The sequence below is a fragment of the Spizellomyces punctatus genome (assembly GCF_000182565.1).
Source record: "Spizellomyces punctatus DAOM BR117 chromosome Unknown supercont1.19, whole genome shotgun sequence".
In the NCBI taxonomy this organism is placed as follows: Eukaryota; Fungi; Chytridiomycota; class Chytridiomycetes; order Spizellomycetales; family Spizellomycetaceae; genus Spizellomyces; species Spizellomyces punctatus.
In genome coordinates this window covers 28,717-53,332 of record NW_015971555.1, presented here as the reverse complement: position 1 = coordinate 53,332, position 24,616 = coordinate 28,717, and the positions used below count along the sequence as shown (strand labels likewise).

General features: G+C 48.1%; 9 protein-coding genes across 9 annotated transcripts; 8 read left to right on the top strand and 1 right to left on the bottom strand.

Moving 5' to 3' along the window:
• Nucleotides 1–66: 66 nt before the first annotated feature.
• SPPG_08037 (uncharacterized protein) lies at nt 67–4,985 on the top strand (the record flags this gene model as incomplete). The annotated part of the gene is made up of 12 exons (XM_016756189.1): nt 67–324; nt 390–468; nt 530–558; nt 625–674; nt 749–2,120; nt 2,184–2,371; nt 2,433–2,464; nt 2,531–2,788; nt 2,853–2,923; nt 2,981–3,344; nt 3,404–3,616; nt 3,688–4,985. The coding sequence occupies 12 exons, from the start codon at nt 67–69 to the stop codon at nt 4,905–4,907; spliced, it is 4,134 nt and encodes a 1,377-aa protein (XP_016604485.1). The 3' UTR covers nt 4,908–4,985.
• Nucleotides 4,986–5,222: 237 nt separating this feature from the next.
• Nucleotides 5,223–5,987, top strand: SPPG_09519 (uncharacterized protein). Its single transcript, XM_016757691.1, has 2 exons — nt 5,223–5,437; nt 5,499–5,987. The coding sequence occupies exons 1-2, from the start codon at nt 5,255–5,257 to the stop codon at nt 5,817–5,819; spliced, it is 504 nt and encodes a 167-aa protein (XP_016604484.1). The 5' UTR covers nt 5,223–5,254; the 3' UTR covers nt 5,820–5,987.
• Nucleotides 5,988–6,150: 163 nt separating this feature from the next.
• Nucleotides 6,151–8,596, top strand: SPPG_08036 (uncharacterized protein). Its single transcript, XM_016756188.1, has one exon. The coding sequence runs from the start codon at nt 6,300–6,302 to the stop codon at nt 8,535–8,537; it is 2,238 nt and encodes a 745-aa protein (XP_016604483.1). The 5' UTR covers nt 6,151–6,299; the 3' UTR covers nt 8,538–8,596.
• Nucleotides 8,597–8,764: 168 nt separating this feature from the next.
• On the top strand, nt 8,765–10,087 carry SPPG_08035 (uncharacterized protein). The gene is made up of 2 exons (XM_016756187.1): nt 8,765–9,008; nt 9,070–10,087. Exons 1-2 carry the CDS (start codon nt 8,964–8,966, stop codon nt 9,856–9,858), a joined length of 834 nt encoding a protein of 277 aa, XP_016604482.1. The 5' UTR covers nt 8,765–8,963; the 3' UTR covers nt 9,859–10,087.
• On the bottom strand, nt 9,909–11,524 carry SPPG_08034 (uncharacterized protein). The gene is made up of 8 exons (XM_016756186.1): nt 11,428–11,524; nt 11,179–11,369; nt 11,023–11,102; nt 10,839–10,952; nt 10,647–10,779; nt 10,439–10,583; nt 10,301–10,378; nt 9,909–10,241 (listed from the first exon to the last, which is right to left on the bottom strand). Exons 1-8 carry the CDS (start codon nt 11,501–11,503, stop codon nt 10,108–10,110), a joined length of 951 nt encoding a protein of 316 aa, XP_016604481.1. The 5' UTR covers nt 11,504–11,524; the 3' UTR covers nt 9,909–10,107.
• A 118-nt stretch (nt 11,525–11,642) lies between these two features.
• Nucleotides 11,643–13,913, top strand: SPPG_08033 (FGGY-family pentulose kinase; the record flags this gene model as incomplete). The annotated part of the gene is made up of 10 exons (XM_016756185.1): nt 11,643–11,697; nt 11,767–11,861; nt 11,933–12,017; nt 12,079–12,181; nt 12,239–12,322; nt 12,379–12,748; nt 12,817–12,827; nt 12,894–12,970; nt 13,040–13,099; nt 13,152–13,913. The coding sequence occupies 10 exons, from the start codon at nt 11,643–11,645 to the stop codon at nt 13,898–13,900; spliced, it is 1,689 nt and encodes a 562-aa protein (XP_016604480.1). The 3' UTR covers nt 13,901–13,913.
• A 226-nt stretch (nt 13,914–14,139) lies between these two features.
• Nucleotides 14,140–16,320, top strand: SPPG_08032 (uncharacterized protein; the record flags this gene model as incomplete). Its single annotated transcript, XM_016756184.1, has 9 exons — nt 14,140–14,242; nt 14,314–14,490; nt 14,573–14,842; nt 14,906–14,959; nt 15,032–15,046; nt 15,110–15,278; nt 15,342–15,672; nt 15,756–15,852; nt 15,926–16,320. The coding sequence occupies 9 exons, from the start codon at nt 14,140–14,142 to the stop codon at nt 16,165–16,167; spliced, it is 1,458 nt and encodes a 485-aa protein (XP_016604479.1). The 3' UTR covers nt 16,168–16,320.
• A 734-nt stretch (nt 16,321–17,054) lies between these two features.
• On the top strand, nt 17,055–21,588 carry SPPG_08031 (uncharacterized protein). The gene is made up of 19 exons (XM_016756183.1): nt 17,055–17,314; nt 17,385–17,500; nt 17,559–17,749; nt 17,814–17,860; nt 17,932–17,995; nt 18,053–18,151; nt 18,216–18,479; nt 18,544–18,668; nt 18,738–18,899; nt 18,973–19,077; nt 19,149–19,631; nt 19,698–19,831; nt 19,892–20,132; nt 20,199–20,348; nt 20,406–20,474; nt 20,539–20,766; nt 20,833–20,992; nt 21,058–21,373; nt 21,431–21,588. The coding sequence occupies exons 1-19, from the start codon at nt 17,207–17,209 to the stop codon at nt 21,546–21,548; spliced, it is 3,180 nt and encodes a 1,059-aa protein (XP_016604478.1). The 5' UTR covers nt 17,055–17,206; the 3' UTR covers nt 21,549–21,588.
• Nucleotides 21,589–21,927: 339 nt separating this feature from the next.
• Nucleotides 21,928–24,195, top strand: SPPG_08030 (uncharacterized protein). The gene has a single exon (XM_016756182.1). The coding sequence runs from the start codon at nt 22,065–22,067 to the stop codon at nt 23,856–23,858; it is 1,794 nt and encodes a 597-aa protein (XP_016604477.1). The 5' UTR covers nt 21,928–22,064; the 3' UTR covers nt 23,859–24,195.
• Nucleotides 24,196–24,616: the final 421 nt, after the last annotated feature.

The window sequence follows — 24,616 nt, the reverse complement described above, 5'->3', positions numbered from 1 at the left end:
CATATCTGAAAGTTGTGGATTTCGTGACTCACTCCCGCCAGTCAGTGTCTCCTTTGCCGTTTTGGCATGGTTTGGCGTACATGGGTGCGCTCTTCGGCAGATCTTCATCTCCTGTATACACGCCGTGTTAACAGACCTCCTTTGCCATTAGTTAGTCGGTGTGCAGGCCTTTGCAGTGGTCAAAGATCTCAAGTACAAGCCGGATTTGACCAAACCTCTCAAAGTCATAGCAGATCCTTATTTTGTGAATACGCGCACGGACAGGGAGAGATGGGACTGCATAACATTCAACATTTTCCTATTCAAGGGCTACTTCCAAAGGAGGTATAAGAGAGCAATTGGAGCGCAGATGACGAAGGTCTCTTTTGCTTAGTTTTTCTGCCGTGAAGGAAACCCAAGCCGCTTCGTTTGTCCGTAAAAACCCCGAATTTGATGGACGAGGGACGGTCATTGCTATCCTGGATACTGGTAGGCCTTATTACAGCAATTATTCCGTTGTGACGTTGAAAGGTAATCTGAAAATTTTAAGGCGTTGATCCCGGTGCACCTGGTCTGCAGGTGGGTAAATCGTTGACCTTCCACCTCCCTTGGTATGAGGAACACGATCCAAATTTAGTTTTATAGGTCACCACAGAAGGTCTTCCAAAGGTGATTGACATCATCGACTGTACTGGGTAGGTAAATCCTATACTACGTGCCTGTAGAATGATGAAATTGCTCCTTGTTGCTTGTTCTAAACGAATGTTAGATCTGGCGACGTGCAATGTACAACGGTTGTCGAAGCTTGTTCAATTGAGGAAGACGGGAAAACACGCCGTATTCTCCAGGGGCTCTCAGGGCGTACGCTGACGATTGGCGACTGGCACAATCCGACTGGCAAGTATCGGCTGGGGCTCAAGAGGTCGTCCGAGTTATTTCCAAAACCATTGGTCGATAGACTTCAAAAGGATCGCAGAAAGAAGTTTGAGATTGAGCACCATTCGCTCGTGACTAAGACCGAGCGTGAACTTGACCATTTGGAGAGCGTTCAGGAGCCGGGAGACAAGGAAGAGCATGAGATTCGAAAGGTGGATACCAAAACGCGGTTGGAAGTGCTCAAGGAGCAATGGAAAAACTACGAAGACCCTGGGTTTATCATCGACTGTGTGGTTTTTCATGACGGAAGAAAATGGCGCGCTGTGGTCGACATGGACGAATCTGGAGATCTTAGAAATGCTCCCCTGTTGACGACATATTCCGACGAGAGGCAGTTTGTGCGCTTCAGCGATGATTCTATGCTGAACTTCTCTGTTAACATTTATGATGAAGGCGAAACTTTAAGTATTGTGACACTTGCTGGTTCACATGGAACACATGTGGCTGCGATATCAGCGGCACATTATCCAGAGGATCGAAATTTGGATGGTGTAGCACCCGGTGCACAAATTGTTTCCCTAAAGATCGGGGATACGCGTCTAGGGTCAATGGAAACTGGAACCGGCCTCATCCGCGCAGCGATTGAACTGACGCGCCTGAAAGTGGACTTGGCTAATATCTCTTATGGTGAAGCTGCATCTATTCCGGACACTGGGCGGTTCGTTGAGCTTCTGCGTGATGAAGTTATCAATAAGTCAGGTTGCATCGTGGTCTCATCAGCTGGGAATGCTGGCCCAGCACTCACGACTACGGGCGCCCCTGGCGGGACGACGAGCGGGGTAATTGGTGTGGGGGCGTACGTGACGCAAGGGATGATGCAGGCGGAATATGCGATGTTGGATACAGTAAAGGAAGGAAGCTATACCTGGAGTTCAAGAGGACCCACAGCCGATGGCGCCTTGGTGGACATCTACGCTCCAGGTGCAGCTGTAACGAGCGTGCCGCAGTATACAACCCAGCATTCTCAGTTGATGAATGGAACGTCCATGTCTAGTCCAAATTGCTGTGGTTGCATCGCTTTGCTGCTTTCTGCGTTAAAAGCCAACAAGATCCCTTACACTCCGTATCGTGTCAAAGCCGCGATCCAAAGAAGCGGTTCAGATATTGGCGATGAGTTTGGAATCAAATTCATACAAGTGGAGCGAGCATGGGATCATCTTTTGGAGACCGGTGCAGCATTCACTCCCTTCGATGTGGAATATAATGTAAATTGAAAAAAATGCGCTAGTACGATGGATTCCTGTGTTACTAACTTGCACCGTAATAAGATCTCGGTTCAGGACAAGCGGAACGCCCGCGGGATCTATTTACGTGACATTGACGAAACGAGTGACGTGCAGCAATTCCAAGTAGAAGTTCGTCCACACTTTTTTAAGGAAAATGACCCTGAAGTAAATGTAAAAAAACTCGACCTAGAAGTCAGAGCGGGTCTTGTGTGTACAAAACGATGGTTGAGGTACGTGCCAATATCTTTCATTTCCGATGGGTACTCTATCAACCCGTCCTTTGATCCGCAGTGCTCCGGAATATGTGCTTTTAAACAATGGCGGTGTGATGCTGTTCTTTCCGTACTTTGGCGCTAAGACGGAATTTGACTTCTTTCGTGTATAAACAGGGCGATCTTTCAATGTCCGGGTTGATCCGACCACCCTGGAGCCCGGTTTTCACTTCGCGGAAGTACAGGGTTACGACACTCAAAATCCTAAAGCTGGGCCCATATTCAGTATCCCCGTTACTGTCTGTAAGCCGGAAGCTGCTGGGCACTTTGGTGCCGAAGAGCGTGTCGCATATTTCCGCTGGGAAGGCTTGAAATTTGAACCGGGCACGATTGTAAGGCGGTTTGTCAGTGTTCCTTTAGGCGCGAATTTTGCGGGTGCGTACTATGGATATTAGACAAGTGATGAACAGGTGAAAGATGCTTATGATTGTACTTGCAGAGCTTATTGTGAGAAGCACCGATCGGGCTTCACCCGCGCGATTTATCGTTCACACGATGCAGTTGCAAGAGGTTTGCTGCTGCAAGTGACTCTAAGTTTATTATATACATACTGAGTGATCCTCCTAGCAAACGCGGTCCACAAAGTTTGAACACTCGTATAGCTTCAGCCTTTCACGCACTGGTTCAAACCCCTCCACGAGCGACGCTGAACAATCAGTGTATACTAAGCTCTTTCCCGTGCTTTCGTACGCGACGCTGGAGGTGTGTCTGGCCCAATTCTGGTCATCTCTGGAATCCAGCAGAGTTGACGTGGAACTCAAATTCCATGGCATTTTTGCTTCCGTCTCTGCGGGGAATCAGGGAGGATTGGGTGCGACGACTGGAAGTGGCGGCGATCTAGTCATGCTGAATACCGGGAATAACGGCTTTAGCAGAGTGGACCTCTGGACAGGGGTTAGGAAGGAGGAAATCTCTCTTAGCGTTACACTAGGTAAGACCTCTGCCTGGTGTCGGATCAATGAAAGCATCTTGATCGAATATATGTTTCAGATACTCTTCGCCGATTCATTCGACCAAATGATGCGATCATTTCTCCGTTAAAATCTCGCGATGTGTTACCTGACACTCGCCAACTGCATCAACTAGTTTTGACCTATGTTGTCAAAATTTCCGAGGCAGGAGGTGGAGTGAACATCACACCCCGAGTTCCGAAAGTGAATGAAGTCCTGTATGATGCATTTTTTGAGAGTTTCGTTTTGATCGGTAAGCTGCGAGTCCTCACTCTTTTGCCAAAGTGCACCATGTCGCTTACTGCTTGTCGCTACGACCTTTAGTGTTTGACGCCAACAAAAAGGAACTCTCGTATCAAGACATCTACCCAAAGACATTGAAGGTGACTGATGGAACATACACTATCCGTGTGCAGGTGATTTCGGGGTCTGTCGAGTTCCTCGATAGCCTCACCTCCACACCCCTTATTCTCGACCAAGCACTTGGTAAATCTGGTTCATTGAACGCGTACAAGGGATTGGGCTATGCTGTCCGGGAGGATAAGACTGGCTCCTTCAAAAGGCGCACGTTGCAAAGAGGAGAACGGGCTGTTGCATGGCTTAGCGGTGAAATTCCGGCGCCTAAAGATGCTAAACAAGGAGATCTGTTGGTTGGCAACATGGATGTAATTGGCGGCGGACGTAAATTGGATGGAGGTGCGTTGTATAAGGTCGCATGGCTCGTGCCACCTTCGCCGAGAGAAAAAGACAAGAAAGACGACACCGGCAAAGATGAGGAGAAAGACGACGCAACGTTGCTGAGAGAGGCTACCAGAGACTTGGAAATTTCATGGATTAAAAAGATGAAAGATGACGGCGAGCGCGAGAAGTTGATTTCCAAGTTGGAGACAGATTGGCCTAATCACTTGCCACTACTGGTCGCCAGATTGGAGATGATTGGCGAAAAGGCCGAGAAGGAAGAGAAACAACAGGAAAAGGAAGGAGGGAATGTTTCTGATGGGACGGTAAGTTCCGTGGAGGAGCTTGCAGACAAGATATTGGAGGTGGCTGATGAGAAAGAGGTGGCAATGTGGTTCGGCGTTCGACGGGATTCGAATAGAATTTATGGAACGGACAAGGAACGAAAAGAGCGCCTTAGGAAGGGCAAAGAGATGGATAAACGCAAGGAAGCGATTGTGCTGGCATACACTTACAAGTGTTGGTGTAACAAGCAAGCGATCCTCAAGTCACCAACTGCTTCCCTCGACAATTTAGCGCGCTTGCTGGAAGTACTCTATGGCTGGCTTCCGGATCCGCCAACTAGTAGTAGCACTCAATACCTTCTTTTATGGTCGTGGTTCCAGAGACGTCGGGGACTCTATGGAGAGGTTGCAAAGGTGACAAACAAGTTTCTAAAGGATGGAAGTAAAGTTGGGGACGTCAGATGGGGAGATGTTGCCAAAGAGCGGGACGAAGCATTCAAAGCACTTGAGTGGTGTGTCTGGATGGGATATGAAGCACGCTGGGGTTTAGTTAGGAAGCCTGCCAATTGGTCAGCGTTTTAGGGATTTTGTTAGTTAAAAGTAGACTTTATCTTGTTCCTGTGATATATAAACATTCCGTGCTGGCAATGTCTTCCCTCTACCACTAGGTTACTGAGCATTCCACTAGAACATCCCTGGAGCGCATTGCAAGCGCATTGCAACCAGGAGGACGAGTGTGATCAGTACATGCAAGTGGAAATGATGCAATTTCAAATTGGGTTGATCTAAACTGGTGGGACACTTTGACGTCATTTGTTTATTTTCATATTGCATCACGTGACGGAGTATGATTACCAAGCATTCTTAAGACGCGTTGTGAAATTCAGATTCACTAAGGCGACTCTCAGTTTGAATTCAACAACCGTATCATGCAAACAAAGCTTTTTCTCAGTCTTATTTTAGTCCTTCTATGCGGACGTTACGTGCATTCATGTGGGTGCTACGGTCCAACGAGTTGTTCCTTGCGGGGAAAGCGTTGTAATATAGGTAGATTCAAGTACTTGACGGCATGGGACCCTTGCGTGTGCGACTGTTGTGTTGTCTGCAATGAGGTATGTACACGCTGCTCGCACAAAATATATATGTATGGTACAGCTCATCACCCTACACCAGTGTCCTGCCTTGCTTTCTGGATGTGTTCGCGCCTTTGCGTCTGGAATGGAACTTGCCCCACCTCTCGCAACCCTCCACTTCAATGAAACAGTGGAGCCGCGTGCACTGGTACACGCTGATGGAAAGAAACTTGGACTGTGGGGTGATGCTTGCTTGAATGGGACATTGCCAGATGGCCTTGGTTTTGAATGGAATGACACCGAAGGGACATTCTTTCTGAAAGGTGTGCCACAGGAGAGGGGCCTTTGGGAGCCCTCTGTGGTGATCCGAGGAGGTGGATCGCAAATCTGGAAAGCAGATCTTAAAATCAGAGTGAGGTGACTGCCTAAATGCAAGATAGTGTAAAGAGGCGCAATGGATTGCGTTGAGAGCACGGTGTGGGGATTGCCCAATGTACCGTTAACAACCTGTAAATTAGTTTCGAATGTGTATCGATCATTCATAATTTCGGTGAGGACTTAACTCCAAATCCATGACATATCCTAAAGCGATAATAGTCGCCTTGTGGCGAACGATAGTTAATGATACTTGACGACGAGTTTGGGGGGTAGGATTGGTGGATAACAACAGGCTGCCATATTGACTGCTCTGGCAAGAGTCATGTGACTGATCGCACTGTACCACAGCCGCTTTCCCCGCTGACAGCTTCTTTGTTCTTCACCGGAGCTGGATCATTTTTCCACCCACTCCGCTCCTTCACTGGACGGAACGCTTCTCCATTGTACCCACCTGCAATATCCTCTGTATATTGTACCCTCCTTACAATCTACGGGTACGCGAGGAGGGCCTTGAATAGAGACAATGCCGGAACCACCTTTAATGCCGCCACCCACATCACCAACCGCACCAGAATTTGCAGTAACAGCTGAGCGCCTCGCGAGTCTGAAGCAACGCCTTCAAGCAATATCGGTGAAGCACGCAAATAGACGCAGTTCACAAGACTCGCTTACAATTCAGCGATCAACCTCATTTGGAAGCATTGGGTCTGAGACTGAGCAGAGTGTGGGAGAACCTTCTGCACGAACGTCTGTTTATAGTGTGGATGCAATCAAAATTTCGGATGGGGCCAGTACGGTGGAATATGATAGCTCAAAAATAAGCGACGGTGAAACGGCAATTGGAGCGGAGCTCGCTGAGCCCAGTCAGGAGGAGCCTCAACCAGATGCTTCATGCACCTGCCGCAATGTTATAAGGGAAGATAATCCCCAGTATTGTCATAGGTGTGGAGGCATACTCTATCCCGTAGCGCGCCTGGAGAAGGAGCGCGCGCAACTGGCGAAACAGCTTGACCTAGTTCAAAGAAAGCTGACGGTCATGGAACAGCGACAAGATGCTTCAACCCATGAAATGTCGAAACTGCGAATCCGTGTCCATGAACTTGAGGAAGCCGTTGCCACCAAGGATCAAGAACTTGCTTCCGTAAAGAAGGATCTGGATCGAATGGGTCAGAAGCTTATTGACGAAGTGGAAGTGCGCGCTGAGCTACAACACTCGAAAGATGCGGTGCAAGAGGAATTGGAAGAATTAACAAAATCTCTTTTTGAAGAAGCTAATACTATGGTGGCGACCGAGGCGCGGCAACGTTATGAATACCAAAAGAAGGAGCAAACATTGCGTCATCAGTTGGAGGAAATGACGCAGCAGTTGGAAATGGAGCGGTCGCAGCTTCGCGAGTTGAGAGCTCGGATGGAAGACATGGACCATCAACAGCCATCGGCCGCAAGCTCACTGGGTAATATGACGGAGGGTCAAGCACGCTTGAGTGTGTATTCCTCGATTAGTGATATGGGTGATGACACCTCCGAAGGACAATCTACCGAGGAAGCGATTGACCCGGTGTTATTCGCAGAATTTGAAGAGTTCATCACAGCCAGCGCTGACGTGAAATTGTCCAAAATGCATACGCTGCACTTCATGAAGAATGCGTTAGAGGACGACATATTTCCCTGTCTGCGATTCGGGGGTAATCCCCGCACGTCGACAAAGAAGCTCATCGATGCCATCTCCGCAAATACTTGTTTTGTGGAAGAGATGACTGCCACACAAATTGCAGCACTTGAGGCACAAGCATCCCGTTTTGAACGCTCCAAAACCGCATCTCCGATGCGTTCCAATTCTCAATCTGCCGACTCATCCAAACGTAACTCAACCCTTCTGCCAGACAATTTTGATGCCTCTTTGGGGGCAAACATACCCCCTGCACAAACGAAGACCCCACCGCCAACCCAAGCAATTTTCAATAAGACGGTTATGGAACGCCTTAGCAGCGCTTTCAGTGGCGGTACGCTCCAACTGGGGAGTTCCTCGACTCTCGTTACGAACGGATGTTCAACATGTGGACGCTCTTCCGTAAACTCACCAACGTGTCGCTTCCAATTCAAGTCCTCGGATCTTCCCGAAGACGCTTGGTGTCCCATTTGCGTAAATTGCCGAGACCGTTTGGTAGCGGTATGCGAATTTTACCAGTTTGCCCGCCATATACGGCAAGGTCTCTTTTCTACCCGACGAAAGGAAGATCTTTACCTGGAAATGCTGACCCTGAAGCGAAAGATGTTCTACGCTCGCATCGGGGCGACAAAATTCTCAGAGAAAGATAAAGTCTTCTTGAGGAAGAAGCCTAGACCAAATAGCACCATTGTAAGTGTGGCGATTCATGCGGCATCAGCCGATGCACTGACATTAGCGAAGGCGTCTGATGAAGCTGGACTTGAGGCGCCATTGTCATCTGCGGGCAGTACCGCGTCAATGCCCAAACTATCTTTCAGCCCGTTGTCCAAGAGGCGTAGCGTCACTAGTACCAATAGCGCAGAATCACCGGCTGATAACAAGACCTTTCCGGTAGATGGTAATAACCAAACAGATGACGATCAAAGAGACCTTGCTGTCGCTGAGACCAACGAAGGAGTCACAGATTCGGAGGCCGACAAGCATGAAACGGGAACAAAGTTGGCTGGTACCGGCGGCACCAGTCTAATAGAATCTGTGGGTCTGAACGGCGTGGAAAAGGCAATGGGGGAAGCAAAATCAACAGATCTATGACGTATCTTCCTGTAACTTTTCGTTATAATGCTATTTATATTTGATACATGTATCCATCAGCTGTGTCTTGGGCGTGCGATGTGGTGGCCCCTTTCCATAATTGTTTGCAACTCGCAGTGTGTGGTCTTGGATATCAAGTGAAAGACCTGGCTGCTGAGCAAATCCATGAGCAAGCCACAGTCGCTTACTGTACGCGTGCAGACAAGGCTTTGAAGCTTGCTGGAAGAGTTTTGAGCTTGGGGTGGGGATGGAATGTGCTGACTCATTTGTATGCTGGCGCACGTCACAGTAGCCAAACCCCCTACATGTCATCAGCAGTACTACTGCAAAGAGCTTCTGTGTTGAGCTTATGGTCTAGGGTAACATCTTAACATCTTCCCCCTGCTCGCAAATAATATTGAACGTCACAGTAGCCAAACTCCCTACATGTTCTCAAAAGGAGTGCTAAGACGTTCTGTGTTGTGGTCTAGGGTAACATCTTAACATCTTCCCCCTGCTCGCAAATACTATTGATAAAATGCCGTTCGAACAGGACGAGATGGAAACGTCTGAATCTGAGGACTCCGATTACAACGCTCAAAACGAAAGAATCTCCTCGTTATCTGAGACGTCAGAGGATACGTCGAAACCTGCCAACCATGAGTTCTCGTCTGAGACAACAGAAGATGACCAGGGAAAAGGTCGCCATGCCCCTTGGTGCACGCCGACTTCGATCTGTTTTGTCCCTAATGAAGGGGAGAACGTGTTCTGTACCTTTGCCGGTCGTGCCAATCCGTCTCTTCTCAATGACTTCATCAGACAAAACACCAATCAACGAGTCCTATTGCACATGGCTCCAGCGGAATTCGTATCCGGTGATCAGGTTACGTCAGTCAATGGCATTGGGTTCTTTGCAGTCGGGACTCTAGCATGGGGCCTCCCTGAGAGCGCTTCGAGTGAACCACAGATTATCTCTCAAAATGATCTTCCATCTGCTATCGGAGCTGGTGAGCTTCACCATGGACGTACGCAGTCTGTAGCCTCGGAGTCTGCATCAGAGCACGACGTTTTCACATTGCCTGATCTTTCGCCAGACACCATAAAGTGGCGAGAAGAGAATCCAACTCCAGAGGTGAAGATAGTTCCCGAGGACACAGACATTGAAGATGAACCAATCATTGTAAAGGGTCCGAGGAGCAGGAATCCGTTTGATACTGACAATGACTCAGAAGAAGAAGCCTATAACCGGGCCGGAACTGATGTTAATTGGCGAGAAATTATGGAACGCCTTCCACCTCATATCACAGGCTATCGACCACGCGTGCATATTGATCAGGAATAGGAAGTCGAAGCCGTGGCTGGAACTAACAAAGAAGAGAACAGTTAAAACTTGGCGTATTCTTCTATTGCGTGCAAATTATATTTGCGGAAATCCTTGTATATAAACCCCCACCCCATGAGCATATAGCATCGGTCGTGTGTATAAAACTACTTCTTTGGATGCTTTCACCCAAAATTTGTAATGGTTCATTTTGTGTCAATATATACTGGAGAATTTTGCAGTTGGTCAATAATGTACAGGGATTGATCCTCAATAGAGGCGTTCAGCGTCCAAAGGGCCCTCGTCCTCCCATCCGCGATATCCGTAGCTCTCTCCTCTTTGCAATTCGTCAACGAAATATTGCGATGGGCGCTCAGCGCCTCGAACTTTGTAAGCGTAACAGGCTATAACAATCGCTCAATTAAGCCAAACGAAAAGCTTTCATTTGTTCTACCCTTCTTACCGTTCTCCACTTTCCAAAGGCTACTTCTCATGGTGGACATCTTTTTTTTCGCCGGTGGATAATCGATGATCTCATATTCTATTCCGAAGGTCTAAATGAACATCGCATATTCCCAAACCGTTGACCGGGTAAGCGTACCGTTCTTCATTGTTCGCAAAAAATGACAAATGTCCTCTGCAACTTGGTGTTCACCCCGTACGACCGAGTTGATGCAGTATCTCATGAGTTCCCCTGTTAGATCTGCAAGGCCCAGGATATAGTCTTCATCAGCAATCTCTAGGATCTACACCACCTCAGAATTATATTTTCTGCCACAAGCATACGTTAAGCACTGTATTAAGCTCACCTGCTTTCCTTCTTCGTTCACCAATAGTTTCTGCAACTCGTCCTTTGTCGCCAGCTCCCCTCTCTCTACGTATACTAGGAAGGACGCTGCTTCGATGAACTCTTCGCAGCCTGGACCGATGGAGCGATGATGTCTAAATTAGTCAGGAAGGATCAACGATTGTTCAATTTCAAATGGAATTCAAGATAATACCTATAAAAATCATTTCCTTTCAATTCTGCAGCAACTTGATCAAATAATCGAATGATTTCTTTCTGCTTATCTCTCGCTTCAGCTAGTATTTTAGACCGATTTATACCAGCTATTCTGAAATAGGCTCGGAGTAAAATTTACAATGAAGACTGAAAAGCCCTTCAGAGAAACACATAATATGTACCTGTGTAGAAGGAAAATCATTCGTTTACTGCAAATCGTAATATCCCGAGATAACTTGATAATCCGCTCTCGTCTGTCATGCTAGGATGATATCAGCTACAACCATATTGCACACTCTAACTTTAGAGTGAATATGAATATTTTCGGGATACCGTACCAATTCATCTAGGACTCCACTGAGCTCCTGAAACGTGTCAATTATTTCTGGTGGGGCATCTACAGTTCTGCCACCACCTCCCATGCCACTATGCCCGCCCTTGCCACGGCCACTACGACCCCCGCGAGGGGGCAGGGATTCCGGGTTGCGAAAATATGGAATTGAGGATTCTGAGGTTCTTGCCTTCTGATCTTGGTTGTCCCGTCAGTATATTTTCAACAGAAGAAGGACCGGTACGAAAGAGCCTACTTTGCTGCAAGGTCTGTCTGTCGACCGACGCTACCTCAGGGGGCAATGTCTTGGTGGAGATGTAGTCAGGGTTCATGCTCGTTTGCTGTGATATACTCGTTAAGCGCAGTGGTTCAGTTCACTGCGTGAGGCCTGGTAAGGTGCGTGGTTATTGCTGTTGCTAGGCCAACGCAGATACACTCGCGACGGGTCCTCGAACTGGGGGCACTCTGCCAATGCACAACCCAAAGGAGAGTCTGTTCTTGGGAGTAGACGTCGGAACATCCTCCGGTACACTAAATTGACACAGCGCCAGTCACTGTTTTCCAGAATGAGGCTCTATAATGTTCTTTCCACTAGCACGAGCGGCCGTTGTTGATGGTGAAGGAAGAATAAAGGCTATAGCGTCCCATCCTTTGGAAATAAACCACCCTTTAACGGACTACTATGAGCAGGTGTGCTCTATAACGTCAGCTCCAGCATGACCTTGTTTACTTAGAATTAAGGTGAATTATGCACAATGAAGTCCTCCGATAATATCTGGGAGGCCTGCTGTATGGCCGTACAGCAAGCAGTCGATGTGTCAGGTGTTGATGCTAGATCCATAAAAGGTAGGAGAGGTGCGAATAGGAAAAGATTGTACAGTGACCAGCTACCATCACACTTCATTAGGTATTGGATTTGATGCTACCTGTAGTCTGGTAGCTCTTGATGACCAGTACGGACCTGTCAGTGTGTCCCCGTCTGGCAACCCAAAATGGAATGTGATTATGTGGTATGCAGTTGATTGATATGCCATATGGTATCATTAATGATAGTGGATGGAATGAAGGATGGATCATCGAGCGCAGGAAGAAGCCGATGAGATGTCGGCTACGGGTCATTCAGTTTTGAAAAGAACAGGTGGAAAGATCAGGTCAGCTAACATCCTTTGATCTCATCGAGTCCACCTGTTTTTAAAACGTCCAGCAGTCCTGAAATGTCTGCTGCGAAAATCCTATGGCTATACCGTAAATTGCCTGAGGCCTATCAAAGCGCTCAATTGCTCCTCGAACTGCCCGACTTCCTTACTCTCAAAGCTACTTCATACTCCACTCGTGGGTTGAATTCACTCAGCTGTAAATGGACGTACGAATCTGGCAAAGGATGGAGTACGGACTTTTGGACTGCTCTGGGGATGAGGGATGTTGTCCAGGATGGTTTCAAACGATTTGGCGGCCAGCAGGTTGTTAAAGCAGGGGAGCCTATTGGCCGAGGATTAACCGAACAGGCAGCCAAGGAGTTGGGTCTAGGAGGAGCCGAGGGAGCAAAAGTCGGAGGCGCCGTAATTGATGCCTATGCAGTAAGTCAATTCATACTGTGGTGTGGCAAGGTATAATGACTGAGATGCACTGTTATTGAACCCATTAGGGCGCGCTTGGGTAAGTAGGGGTGGCGGTTGCTCATCCCTTGAGACGATTCTGAGTTGGTTACTGATGTTGAGCTAGGACAATTGGTGCTGAGAGTTCCCCTGGAACAGGCCTCTCACTTGAGCATGTGCAAAATCGCATGGCAGTTATCTGTGGTAGGACCGGCGTTAACAATTACTTGGATTAGTGTTCTAATATTCCTGTACGGTTTTGTGCCGAAACAGGAACCTCTTCTTGTCATATTGCATTGTCTCCGCATCAGGCCTTTGTGAGCGGAGTCTGGGGTAGGTGGCCCCCATCTGGGCAGGAACGCGCGAGTCTGACTTTTCATCCAAGGTCCCTACGCGGATATTCTCCTACCCGATTTCCACATAGCAGAAGGAGGCCAGTCAATTACGGGTGCGCTTCTTCACCATCTCATCACGACGCATCCCGCGTATACCACTGCTCAGAAAGCCGCTCAGGCTGGCTCTCTGTCCATTTACTCCTACCTTAACGCCTTAATCGCACGAGAGTCCGAACGTTTACGATTGCCGTTTTGGGCTCTTCTAACTCAGAATATACATATTACCCCGGATTTCCACGGCAACCGCTCCCCACTAGCGGACCCGCATATTAAAGGTGCCATGCTAGGGTGTGACCTAGATACAAGCGAAACCAATTTGATAAAGTGCTATTACGCGGGAGTATTAAGTTTGTGCTATGGGACGAGAATGATCATCGATGCTCTCAAGAAAGGCGGATATAACCTTAATACGCTCTTCCTGAGCGGGGGTCTTACTCAGAACGAACTATTTGTGCAATCACTAGCGGACTGTTGTGGATGTAGAACCATTATTCCAGAGGAGCGGGATGCTGTACTGGTTGGTGCCGCTGTCATTGGGGCTACAGCTTCTGAGTGGGGCAAGCATAATGAACGTGAGGTACTGTGGAAATGGATGAAAAAGATGGGCAGGGTTGGAAAAGTTGTTGAGCCTTGCGTCGGGGAGGAGAGGATATTCCACGACAAGAAGTACAATGTCTTTGTCAGGTTGTATCAAGTTCAGCGAGAAGTTCGTGATGTTATGAGTGAATTTATCCAATAAAATTGACACTGGATGATGAACTTACAGCTATCGACTGCCTATTGCAGGCATTGGAAAGGTCGATCAGAATATATCCCAAATGCATCGAAATGTGCTGACAACGCGCTAAGCCACCCTTAGTCATGAAGCGCGTCCGTAACACAAGTGGTGTTCACCCCAGAAATCATCCGGCCTGCTTTTGTCGCTTGCATTCCCCATCCCATCTGCACTGTGCATTTGCCCCCGTCAAAGAATAGAGCATGGCAAAACCTACACGCGCTGCCGTCTGGAACGTGATGTCCGCTGTATCGGCGGCCGGTGCAAGGTGTCCATGCCACTCTCCCGCTGGCAGAGTTCGAGCAGGTTCGTTCTCCGACGTCCATGTTTGCCTTCCGGAGCTACATGTTTACTTACTGTACTTCACTGGTCTCCAGTGACCCCTTGTTCCACTCATGGGAATGACCACTCTCATCGTCACGACCATAAGGGTATGGCGACTGCACAGGAGGATACAGAGTACGCATTTGAGATGGCTGCGTCAAACATTCGATATGGTGTCGGTGTGACCAAGGAAGTGGGCATGGATCTGAAGAACATTGGGGCACGAAAGGGTGTGTGTTTACCCGTCGTTTAATAGCTTTTTGATCAGTACCCTAAGTGGAGAGCTGTGATCGACAATTTTGACCCCATCAGTCGCGGTATTCACCGATCCAAAGATCGCGAGCCTATATCCGGCACAAACGGTACTGTCCTCTCTTAAGTCACAGAACGTTCCACATGTCTTCTATCCGCATGTCAGAGTTGAGCCTACAGACGAATCCTTTCAACATGCCATCGATTTTGTCAGAAAGGAGAACGTTGACGCATTTGTAGCTGTTGGTGGCGGAAGTGTGATCGATACTGCCAAGGCTGCCAATTTGTACTTGTGTCATTCAAAGGAGGGATTTCTAGAGTTTGTAAATGGTAGGTTTGGGCTGTCAGATTACACGCAAGGACGACACTGAACTCTTCGACTTCAATTCGCAGCCCCCATCGGAAAGGGGAAGCCGCCGTATAATCCTGTTAAACCCCTTATTGCTGGTATGAACCTCTTAAGGTCACACTGTCCCCTCATAGGCATTCTAACGAATAATACTTTACGTCAATCCGCAGTGCCAACGACCGCTGGTGTGTAGAATGTCTGTCCAATATCGTTACATTGTGCTGCAGTCTAATTGCTACTTGTGATAGGGACGGGCAGTGAAACGACAGGCGTTGCTATCTTCGATTATAAGCCTCAGAACTTTAAGACGGGAATTGCGCATAGGTCCCTTAAGCCACTGTTGGGGATTGTTGATCCTATCAACACAAGGACCATGCCTCCCGAAGTACATGTTGCAAGTGGTTTGGATGTCTTATGGTATGATGTTCGATGGTTCCGGTATGCCCACCGTATTGGGTCGTTGACATTCTAAGTGAACAGCCACGCCCTCGAATCGTATACCGCAATCCCTTACAATCTGCGCTCTCCTCGCCCGACCAACCCTATCCTCCGTCCGGCCTATCAGGGATCCAATCCCATCTCTGATATGTGGTCCATTAAGGCACTGAAGATGTGCATCGACAATCTCCCCAAAGCGTACAAGGATGCCTCGAATCATCGAGCGCAGGAGCAAATGATTTTGGCGTCCACATTTGCCGGAATCGGGTTTGGAAATGCTGGAGTGCATCTCTGTCACGGTATGAGTTATCCCATTGCTGGTGGCGTCAAGAGCTACAGACATAAAGGCTACGATGTTGGACATCCCATAGTGGTATGTGGCTGTTTTACTTCCCACCGTCCGGGTTCACGTGACCAGATCAGCTTCCCTGCTCACTCCGGCTCCAATTATGTCAGCCTCATGGCATCTCGGTAGCAGTCACATCGCCCGCTGTTTTCAAGTTCACCGCACCAGCGTGTCCAGAACGCCATCTTGAAGCCGCAGCATTGTTCGGTACGTTCTCGTGCATATTGATCTTCGTGTAATGTTGTCCATCAACTCATGAGACATAATCCTTGTTGCTCAGGTGCGGACGTCACCAATGCAAAACTCGCTGACGCGGGATTGATTCTTTCGGATGCCCTCCGAAGGTTTCTGGATAACCTCGATGTGCCAAACGGTCTCTCTGCCCTAGGATACTCGAAGGAGGATGTTCCTAAGTTGGTGGAAGGAACTTTGCCACAGGAGAGGGTAACAAGGTTGGCACCGAGAGGGGTGGGATATGAAGAAATTCAACGGCTGGTGGAAGACAGTTTCACATTGTATTGAGGACCAGTGACAGCATTAATAGTGGCTCTAGCAAAAATAGATTTGGGAAACGATTCCTATTCCTAGCCTAGTGAGTCAGCTCTCGTAGAGAATTTACGTGGTTATCTTTTATGTCCAACAATCCTAGTTGAACCTACTCTGCTATTGTCACAATTCGCTCCCAAGTTTGAGCAGGTCCCGAAAAGGTGTTGGAGGACTCTGGAATGGCACCAGACGCGTGACTAAGCAGATATGGCCGCACACAACACTTGGGCAAATGTAGACTGCTGTCATGATATGCTTCAGAGCAGGCGCAATAGAACTCCTAATGATCTGATTAAAGACTACAGCTGGAGATACCGTCCGTAGACATGCTCAGAGAAATTAAGACTGTCAGCATACACAAATTCCAGAGTGGTAATCGTAACCGATTCCCACTTGCTATGGTGCAAAGGTTTGTTGCAACAAAGTACATCCCTGACAACTTTTGTTACCTAGTCTTCCGTTCTTTTGCTTTTATAGCGACCGTCACGGAGAATTTTATCAAGAGATCTTATAGGTAGTATCAGGGGTGTATTCCATGTTCAAACTGTTAGATTTGGGCACATGTGCTTCCAGATCCGCGGGTTTCAGCAGCATTAGCGCTTCATGCGGGTCCTTTGCGGAAGGTAAAGAAATACTCCATTCATACCATGTTGACGGGCATTATAAGCAAGCCAGACTCTATCGATGTGGCTGGTCAAATATTCCACGACCGAAATCATGTTTGAATCATTGAAAGCGCTTTTTTCGGGGTATTTTTAGATCCAGTCATCAACAGTGGAAAGTATAAACGGGTGTGTGGTAATGCCTGCTAATATGGAACGGGTGTGTGGTAATGTCTGCTCACTTGATAACGTCGGAGCATCTCAAGATTAAAATAGATCTGCGCGTTTCTCTCTAGGTAGTTGGAAAACACATCTCAGATAGGGCCATCTTGGGCCAAAGACGTGGCGGTAGAGAGGCCTGTCCTAGATAACCAGGTTCATAGACTGATTGTGCCCAGTACCTTGCGTCCGCGATGGATACCTCCCAGCCTGGTGTATCTGATTTTGTCCTCCTTTCGGAGATTACCGAAGAATCGATTGTGGAAAATATACGCAAGCGCTTGGAAAACGATGTCGTTTACGTGAGTTCCGGCTGGATCTGTGGTCGCGGCGTCGCCTGCAACGTAATTTACTTTGGTGGTGCATTGACAGACTTTCATTGGCAACGTTGTCGTCTCCATTAATCCATACAAACAACTTCCAATATACTCTCCCGAATGGGCAACGAGATACAAGGGGTCTAACATTTATGAACATCCTCCACACATGTATGTGTCTTCCGCATCGCCCCACGATAGCAAATCTAACAACATGTCGTCTGAACAGTTACTCGATTGCCGAAACCGCCTACCGGTCCCTACTGACCCACGCACGAGACCAGTGCGTCCTGATCACGGGGGAGAGTGGAGCGGGAAAGACGGAAGCATCAAAAATCTTTCTGGGTTATGTCGCAGGCGTTGTCGAGGGAGGAGAGGGTGTGAAGGAGCGGTTGGTGAGCGCCAATCCGTGTCTGGAAGGTATGATTATCCTATGGGCTTTGGTAAACGCTGTGGGGTACGTGATATCAATTCCTCAATTTAGCATTTGGGAATGCGAAAACCGCACGAAACGATAACTCTTCCCGATTTGTGGGTTATCTGCCGTCTAGCAAGTTGAAGAGAAGCTGGTTGAAATTAATGCCATCTGTCTCTCCGTCCAGGGCAAATACATGGACCTGGAATTTGATTTCCGAGGACTACCTGTCGGAGGAAAAATCACTACATGTGAGCATACAATGTTTTTTGAAGGGAGCTACGTAGCTCACCAACTGTTTTGTGTAGATCTACTGGAAAAGTCACGCGTGGTACATCAATCGTCCGGGGAACGATCATTTCACATCTTTTACCAGCTTCTATCGGGAGGCGATGATGACCTTTTATGTAGGCTACTCGGTCCATGTTCGTGTGGTTGCGATATCTTGACCAGTTTCACATTTGTTTATAGCACACCTTAGCCTTACCCGCAATACAAGCAACTATGCCTACCTTTGCCACCCAGCAGAAGACTTTAACGATGCGCAGACGTTTACTGCTATCATTCAGGCAATGCAAGAGGTTGGGGTCAAGGAAGAAACACGAAGGTTCTGGATGGAGATCGTGGCGGCCGTGCTGCACTTGGGAAACATTAGATTTGAAGAAGAGGTTTTGATGACGGAAGGAGACGAGGAAAAGGTTGGTGTCGAGGGCAGTCGCGTAGTCGGAGAGGAAGGTACGTTTGCCAGGAAAAGGGCCGCTTCTGCACAATCAGTCATGTTGGCATATATCCTTCGTAGCGTTGTCGCACGTATCTCGGCTTCTTGGCATTACCCCAGAAAGTCTGTCGCAGGTTTTGACACACCGCTCGGTCTATGACCAGGCAAAAAAAGAAAAGATCACCGTCCCACTTCTGCCTGGTCAGGTATGATGAGTGATGAGCTTTTGTTCAGAAGTAGACCATTCCAGAGTTTGCAAACACATGCAACTTTAGGCCACCAAGACGCGCGACGCCTTCGCCAAACTTCTTTACGGTCGTCTCTTTTCCCACCTTGTCACCACCTTGAATGGATGCATTTCTCCAGGCTCTGAAGCAGAGCAGAGAGGATTTAGCGTAATCGGAGTGCTGGATATTTATGGATTTGAGGTTTTTCAGGTATGCTTGTGGACAGGCGTGCGTCATCGCCAGACTCGATACATGCGTACTAAAAGGGAACTGACTTTGGTAGTCAAACGGGTTTGATCAATTCCTAATTAATTACTGCAACGAGAAGTTGCAGCAGCTGTTCATCGAACTGACAGTAAAGTCCGAACAGGAAGATTATGAAAAAGAGGTGTGTGGTTTCACGTACATTTTGCGGCGTCAAGCGAGCATCTCTAAATCGACGACCTGGGCATCATGCAGGGAATTGAGTGGACCACAATCGATTTTTTCAACAATGAAACAATCTGCGAACTTATCGAATCGAAGAACCGAGGAATTATCTCACTTCTGGACGAAGAATGCACGATGCCAGGAACCCCCACTCCCTTGACTTTCCTGCAAAAGCTCGATAGTAACGTAATTAAGCACCCACACTACGACTCACGAGCTAAACAATCACGCAATCGTTCAAATCCGGCGCTCACTGGCTCCGCCCCACAATCATCACAACTCCTACCTCATAACGCTTTTACATTGAAGCATTATGCAGGAGATGTTATGTACGAGGTGGATGGATTTTTGGATCGCAACGTAGATGCCCTCTGGAGAGACGTTGTTTTATGTATCGCTGGGAGTGAAAAGACAGGCGTGAGGGAAATGTTCCCAGAGGAAGGGGATGCGGGAGTTGGCGTCGCTGGTGGTAAAGGGCAGAAGAGGCCGGATACATTGGCGACTCAGTTCAAGGTGAGCAGCAAAGGAACGAGCCAATTTTAAGTTTCACACTCTTGCTTACTCTTAACCTGGCACTAGACATCAATGTCATCGCTTATTCAAAATCTCATGTCAAAGAACCCCCACTACATCCGCTGCATTAAGCCCAACGCCTCCAAGCGGCCAGATGTTTTTGATCAAGAACTGGTTCGACATCAATGTCGATACTTGGGGTGAGTAAAAATGACCATTTATTTGATATTTAGCAGTTGCTGAACCGTTGGCCATCAAAGTCTTCGTGAAAACATCCTCGTCCGTCGAGCAGGTTTCTGCTACCGGGCACCTTTCACAAAGTTCCTTGCGCGATATAAAATGCTGGGGCCCGATCGAAGCACAGACCCAAAAGGCACCTGGCCAAATTACCGTGCTGGAGACGTGCGTGAAGGAACATTGAAGGTATTGCAGGAGGCTGCAGTTGATGAGAGCGAATACAGGCTGGGAAAAACCAAAGTGTTCATCAGACATCCAGACACGGTACGCCTTGTAGATACTCTCTCGATTTGTTACAGATGGATATATGACTGGTCCCCATAATTTTAGATTTTACGCATCGAGATGCTCCGTAACGAATGCAAGACGTGGTTAGCAACCATTATTCGCGCAATATGGATTGGCTCTCGCGAGCGCCAAGCATTCCTGAAAACGCGGAAACAAGTAATCAAGTTACAGGCATATTCCAGGAGGCGTCTCGTATGTATCATATGTAGATGAGGGTGTAACGGATGCGCTGACTATCTTGCGTCTCAGCATGTTGTCCAATATCGAAAAATCAGGAAGGCGAACTTGATCATTCAAAAAAATGTCCGAGGATGGATTGTAAGTATCTCCATCATGCAAACTACCTTCACGGAGCACTTACGCCAGATTTCCTTGTGCCAAGGTCCGTCGACAGTATAACCACCTCCGACGTACGCTACCCAAATACGCCGTTCTACCGATACAGCGAGCCTGGCGAAGACACCATGCGCGCGTATGGTTGGGAACGGTCGCGGATTCTGTTCGACGAGCAGGCGATGCCTGGAGACAAGTAGAGTGGCCGAATGCGCTCAAGGGACGCTTGGGCAAGAGTGTGGATGAACTCGTCAGACTGTGGTATCGCAGAATTTCGGTATGCCCCCTCTCATTGCAAAACAGGGAGAATGTGTGCATAGAAAAGTTAACATGTCAAGTGTAGGCTAAACGATACCGCGCGCGATTACCTAGTGACAGGAAATGGAAGCTGACATGGAAAGCGACTGCATACGACGCATTCCAAAAGAAAGCGTCATTTGCAGATAGCTCCAGGCAAGTGTTTCAGCCAGAGCATGTTCAGGTTGTGGGAAATGTTCCTGGGGGTAAGATTGCGTTTTTGGAAGCACATACATCTGTATGAATTTAACAAGTTGCGATTTATATGCAGAAATCCTCTCCGCCATTACATGCAGCAAGATCCACCGATCAAATCCTTCCAAGCAAGTCGCGCGCCTGCTTGTCCTGACACCCTCCCATGTCTACACAATGGATAAGAATCACATCAAGGACAAGCTCCCGCTGCAAGATATTATAGGCGTGTCTACATCCACCCTGAACGATGGCATCATGATGATCCACTGTCCGTCCAATGCTAAAGGAGATGTCGTCGTGCGAAGTGACGAATTTTGCATACAATTTATGAGTCGCCTGTTGTTGGCATGCAAAGACTCGGGAAAGAGTATAAAAGTGACGGTAGAGGACAGGTTTGTTGCTACGCATCCCGACCCTGCTCCCACATGTGTTGACTGACCATTTATTAGATTGCGAACAACATTTTCGGGTGGAAAAGCCATCACCGTCACATTCGCGAGGGGAAAGAGCGACCATGTCACCATCAAGAAGGGGAAAGACGGATGGCTTGTTACTGTACCTTCATGAACATGCTTTATTACCTTTGTGTGCTTCTTTTACACTCGCAGCTGCTACCTACACCCAGTTGCCCATCCTTTTTTGATATCGAGTATTGTCCAAAAGCATGTGTCCACGTGACTGTAAAAAATGAGGTCATGTGATCATATCTACTTCCGCCAGTTGTTCCGCAGCCGTCTTCCATTGGGAACCCATGGCCCATGTGCCAGCGATTGCTTCTTTTGAGAACGACCACACGTGATATTTCGTTACAAATTATAATGAAATATTACTATAAAAGGAAATTATCTTGGAATTCTCGCAAACTTTTGTGACCCCTCCCATATAACCATATATGGTTATAGTCCTTTGCATTGTATTCCTTCGCAGCCCATTGCCTGGGAATTTCTTGCCTGGAAAATCAAGACGTTCGTCGTCGTCGTCGTCGTCGTCGTTTTTTTTTTTAACGTTCATTTGGGCTAATGAACATGACATTGTACATTTGTTTCTCGCTTACGTTTAGTATAACACACTGAAAACACTTACATGGCCTCAAAAGGCCTGCTTCCTTCTTCCCCTCATGGAGCGGACAGGAAGCGACCACCATCCTTACGAACTAGCAAAACTACCAACAGCTCAAAATCCTCTTACGCTCGTGTTTCCCGTCTCGTCGCTACCGTCGTTCACGTCATGGTCCACCACCTCTCCCTTCCTCCAGACTCCTTTCTGTTGCCAGAACACCCTTCACAATGGCTCACTGTCGCCAAGCAAACGCAATCAACTCCGGCCGGTCGGCCACCAGCGGCCCTGTCTGTCTTTGCACAACGGCTTATTTCTGGCTCAAAATTGAGTTTGCCTGTCATTCTAGTGGCTCTCAAGTACGTGGAAAGATTTCTGCATCGAAAGAGAGAACGAGCCGGCGGAGCAATGATGGTGGACAATCACGTCGAAATGCACATGGAGCCTGGAAATGTCGTGTCGGAAGGTCAGCGCGCTGTATCGGGAGATTCAACGTCAGAATTTGGAGTGCTAGTCGCAGCTCTCGCGGCTGCGAACAAGTTTCTTGACGACTCGCGGTACTCAAATCGTTGGTGGGCAAAGGTCGCGCAGATGCCCCTGGATGAACTCAATGGAATCGAAATGGGGTTTTTGGCTGGTATTTCCTTTGATTTGTACGTTCCAGAAGCAGAATACGTTGAATGGGTCACAGCGATGCAAAAGTTTGCCCGCTGGTTGGAGGAGCAAGCTGTAACAAGCACGCCGATCAACGACGCGGCAGCGCCGCCTCTGCACACACCACATCAACGCCTATCACGATCTTCAACGTCTAGTTCTACCTCCCATTCCACTCCATCTTCCACTCTGAACCCGATATTTCTGTCACCAAATACCCCCACTGCTCCTATCGCACCGGCAGCGTCCGCAACAGCCGTTGTATCACCTCTGCCATCACCAGTACCAGCAGCGCTCCCCCTAGGCATGTCCTGGAACAACATCTCTCCTTATCTCCCAAGTCTCTCTTCACACCACGTGCATTCCCCGGCATCTCCAGCAGATGCGTCATTCATACCCCAGGCTGGACATCCTCGACCAATGTCGTACACGAGCTCACCGATTAGCGATGCCGCCTCGTTGCGCTCGACTGGATCGAGCACGCGGATCTCGTCACCAAATATCATCGCCACCACAGGACCTACCGTCTTGGTTACGTCGGCACAGGGACATACCAACTTGGGGAGATCTGGCGCCGTACGAAAGAAGCGTGCGGATCCTCTGTTAGGTGTGCGGAATCCGCATCACCCTCATCAGCATCGCGTTCAACCGTATCACCTACAAATTGCCCCTGCGCAAAGTGACCACAACTACTTCCCACCTCACCCTCCCGTATCACCATTACACCATCGCGCAAGCATGTGCTCTGTCTCTTCCAGTGCATCTCTGTCATCCATGTCTTCTTCGTCAACGACATCCACTTTTGAGGCCTTTTTGTATCAGCAAACTGTCCTAGAGAAAATGCTGGAAGGCCGTGGACGCGACTCGGAAAGCGTCGTCTCAAATAGTTGCCCTAGCGTTACCTCGGAGGCTCCAAGTGTGTGGTCCATGGGAACCGCATCATCATTTGGCAGTAATGGAAGCTCCTGTCCTGGATTGCCAGAGACGACCTCATTACCGCGATGGTACAAGCAAGGTGATGATAACGGTGATATGTCGCAGCCGTCTCAAGTTGTCGAAGCTACCGATGGGAAAGGCTGGAGCCTCCCTAGGTGGTTTAGGGTGGAGGATGGACAGGAGGAGAAACAAGGAGAGCGAGGTGACAATGCAATGGAGGTGGATGCATAGCAGAGATAGGTGGAAATGTATCGGACTTGTACAGGTAAAAATAAGGTGCCTCATAACGTTTGATAATGAATGGCCAGCGGGAATATAAACTGGGCTTGGTTGGGGGACGGTGGGGAGGTCTTTTGTGTAGTAGATGGGACACTAGCTATCTACCCTGTGTTGGTCGATATAGTCTTTTGAATTCCCTCCATTATTTTCTTCCGGCAAATGTTTTGTAAGCCGGGGTGTTGATGAGCGCTATGGAGGCTTTTCTTGGATGTGTTATTTTGTTTTATATTAGTCACAGCTCTTTCCTCACTGTGTACTCTGAATTGTATTTTGCATGTCATGACACTGACAGGAGGTCTAACGAGACCAGCCATTCAAATTTGACCTAGGGGTAAAGCTTTAGACGCTTTGCAACCACTAGCACACTCTTTGGTGACGGATTCGACGACTAGCTGGTGTGGAATGAAATGCAAGACCGGTCAATACCTTAAAACCCTCCCAATATACATTTGCAGCTAAGTTCGATCGTTTGCAATCAAGATCATTCATGAATGAAAATTAAGCTATGATCCAGTTGTCGATTACTAGATGACCAGAAAGTGCTGCATTGAGGTCCAGAGACTGGAACCGCCGTCAAGTCCGCGCGCATGGATTCATTTCGTCTTTTTCCTAATGCTGACGATAGAGTGCTACACCAGTGCAGGAAAATCTATCATCACAGCGGCATTGTTGCAGACATGAATAATGCGCACTGCATCACGTCCTAACCT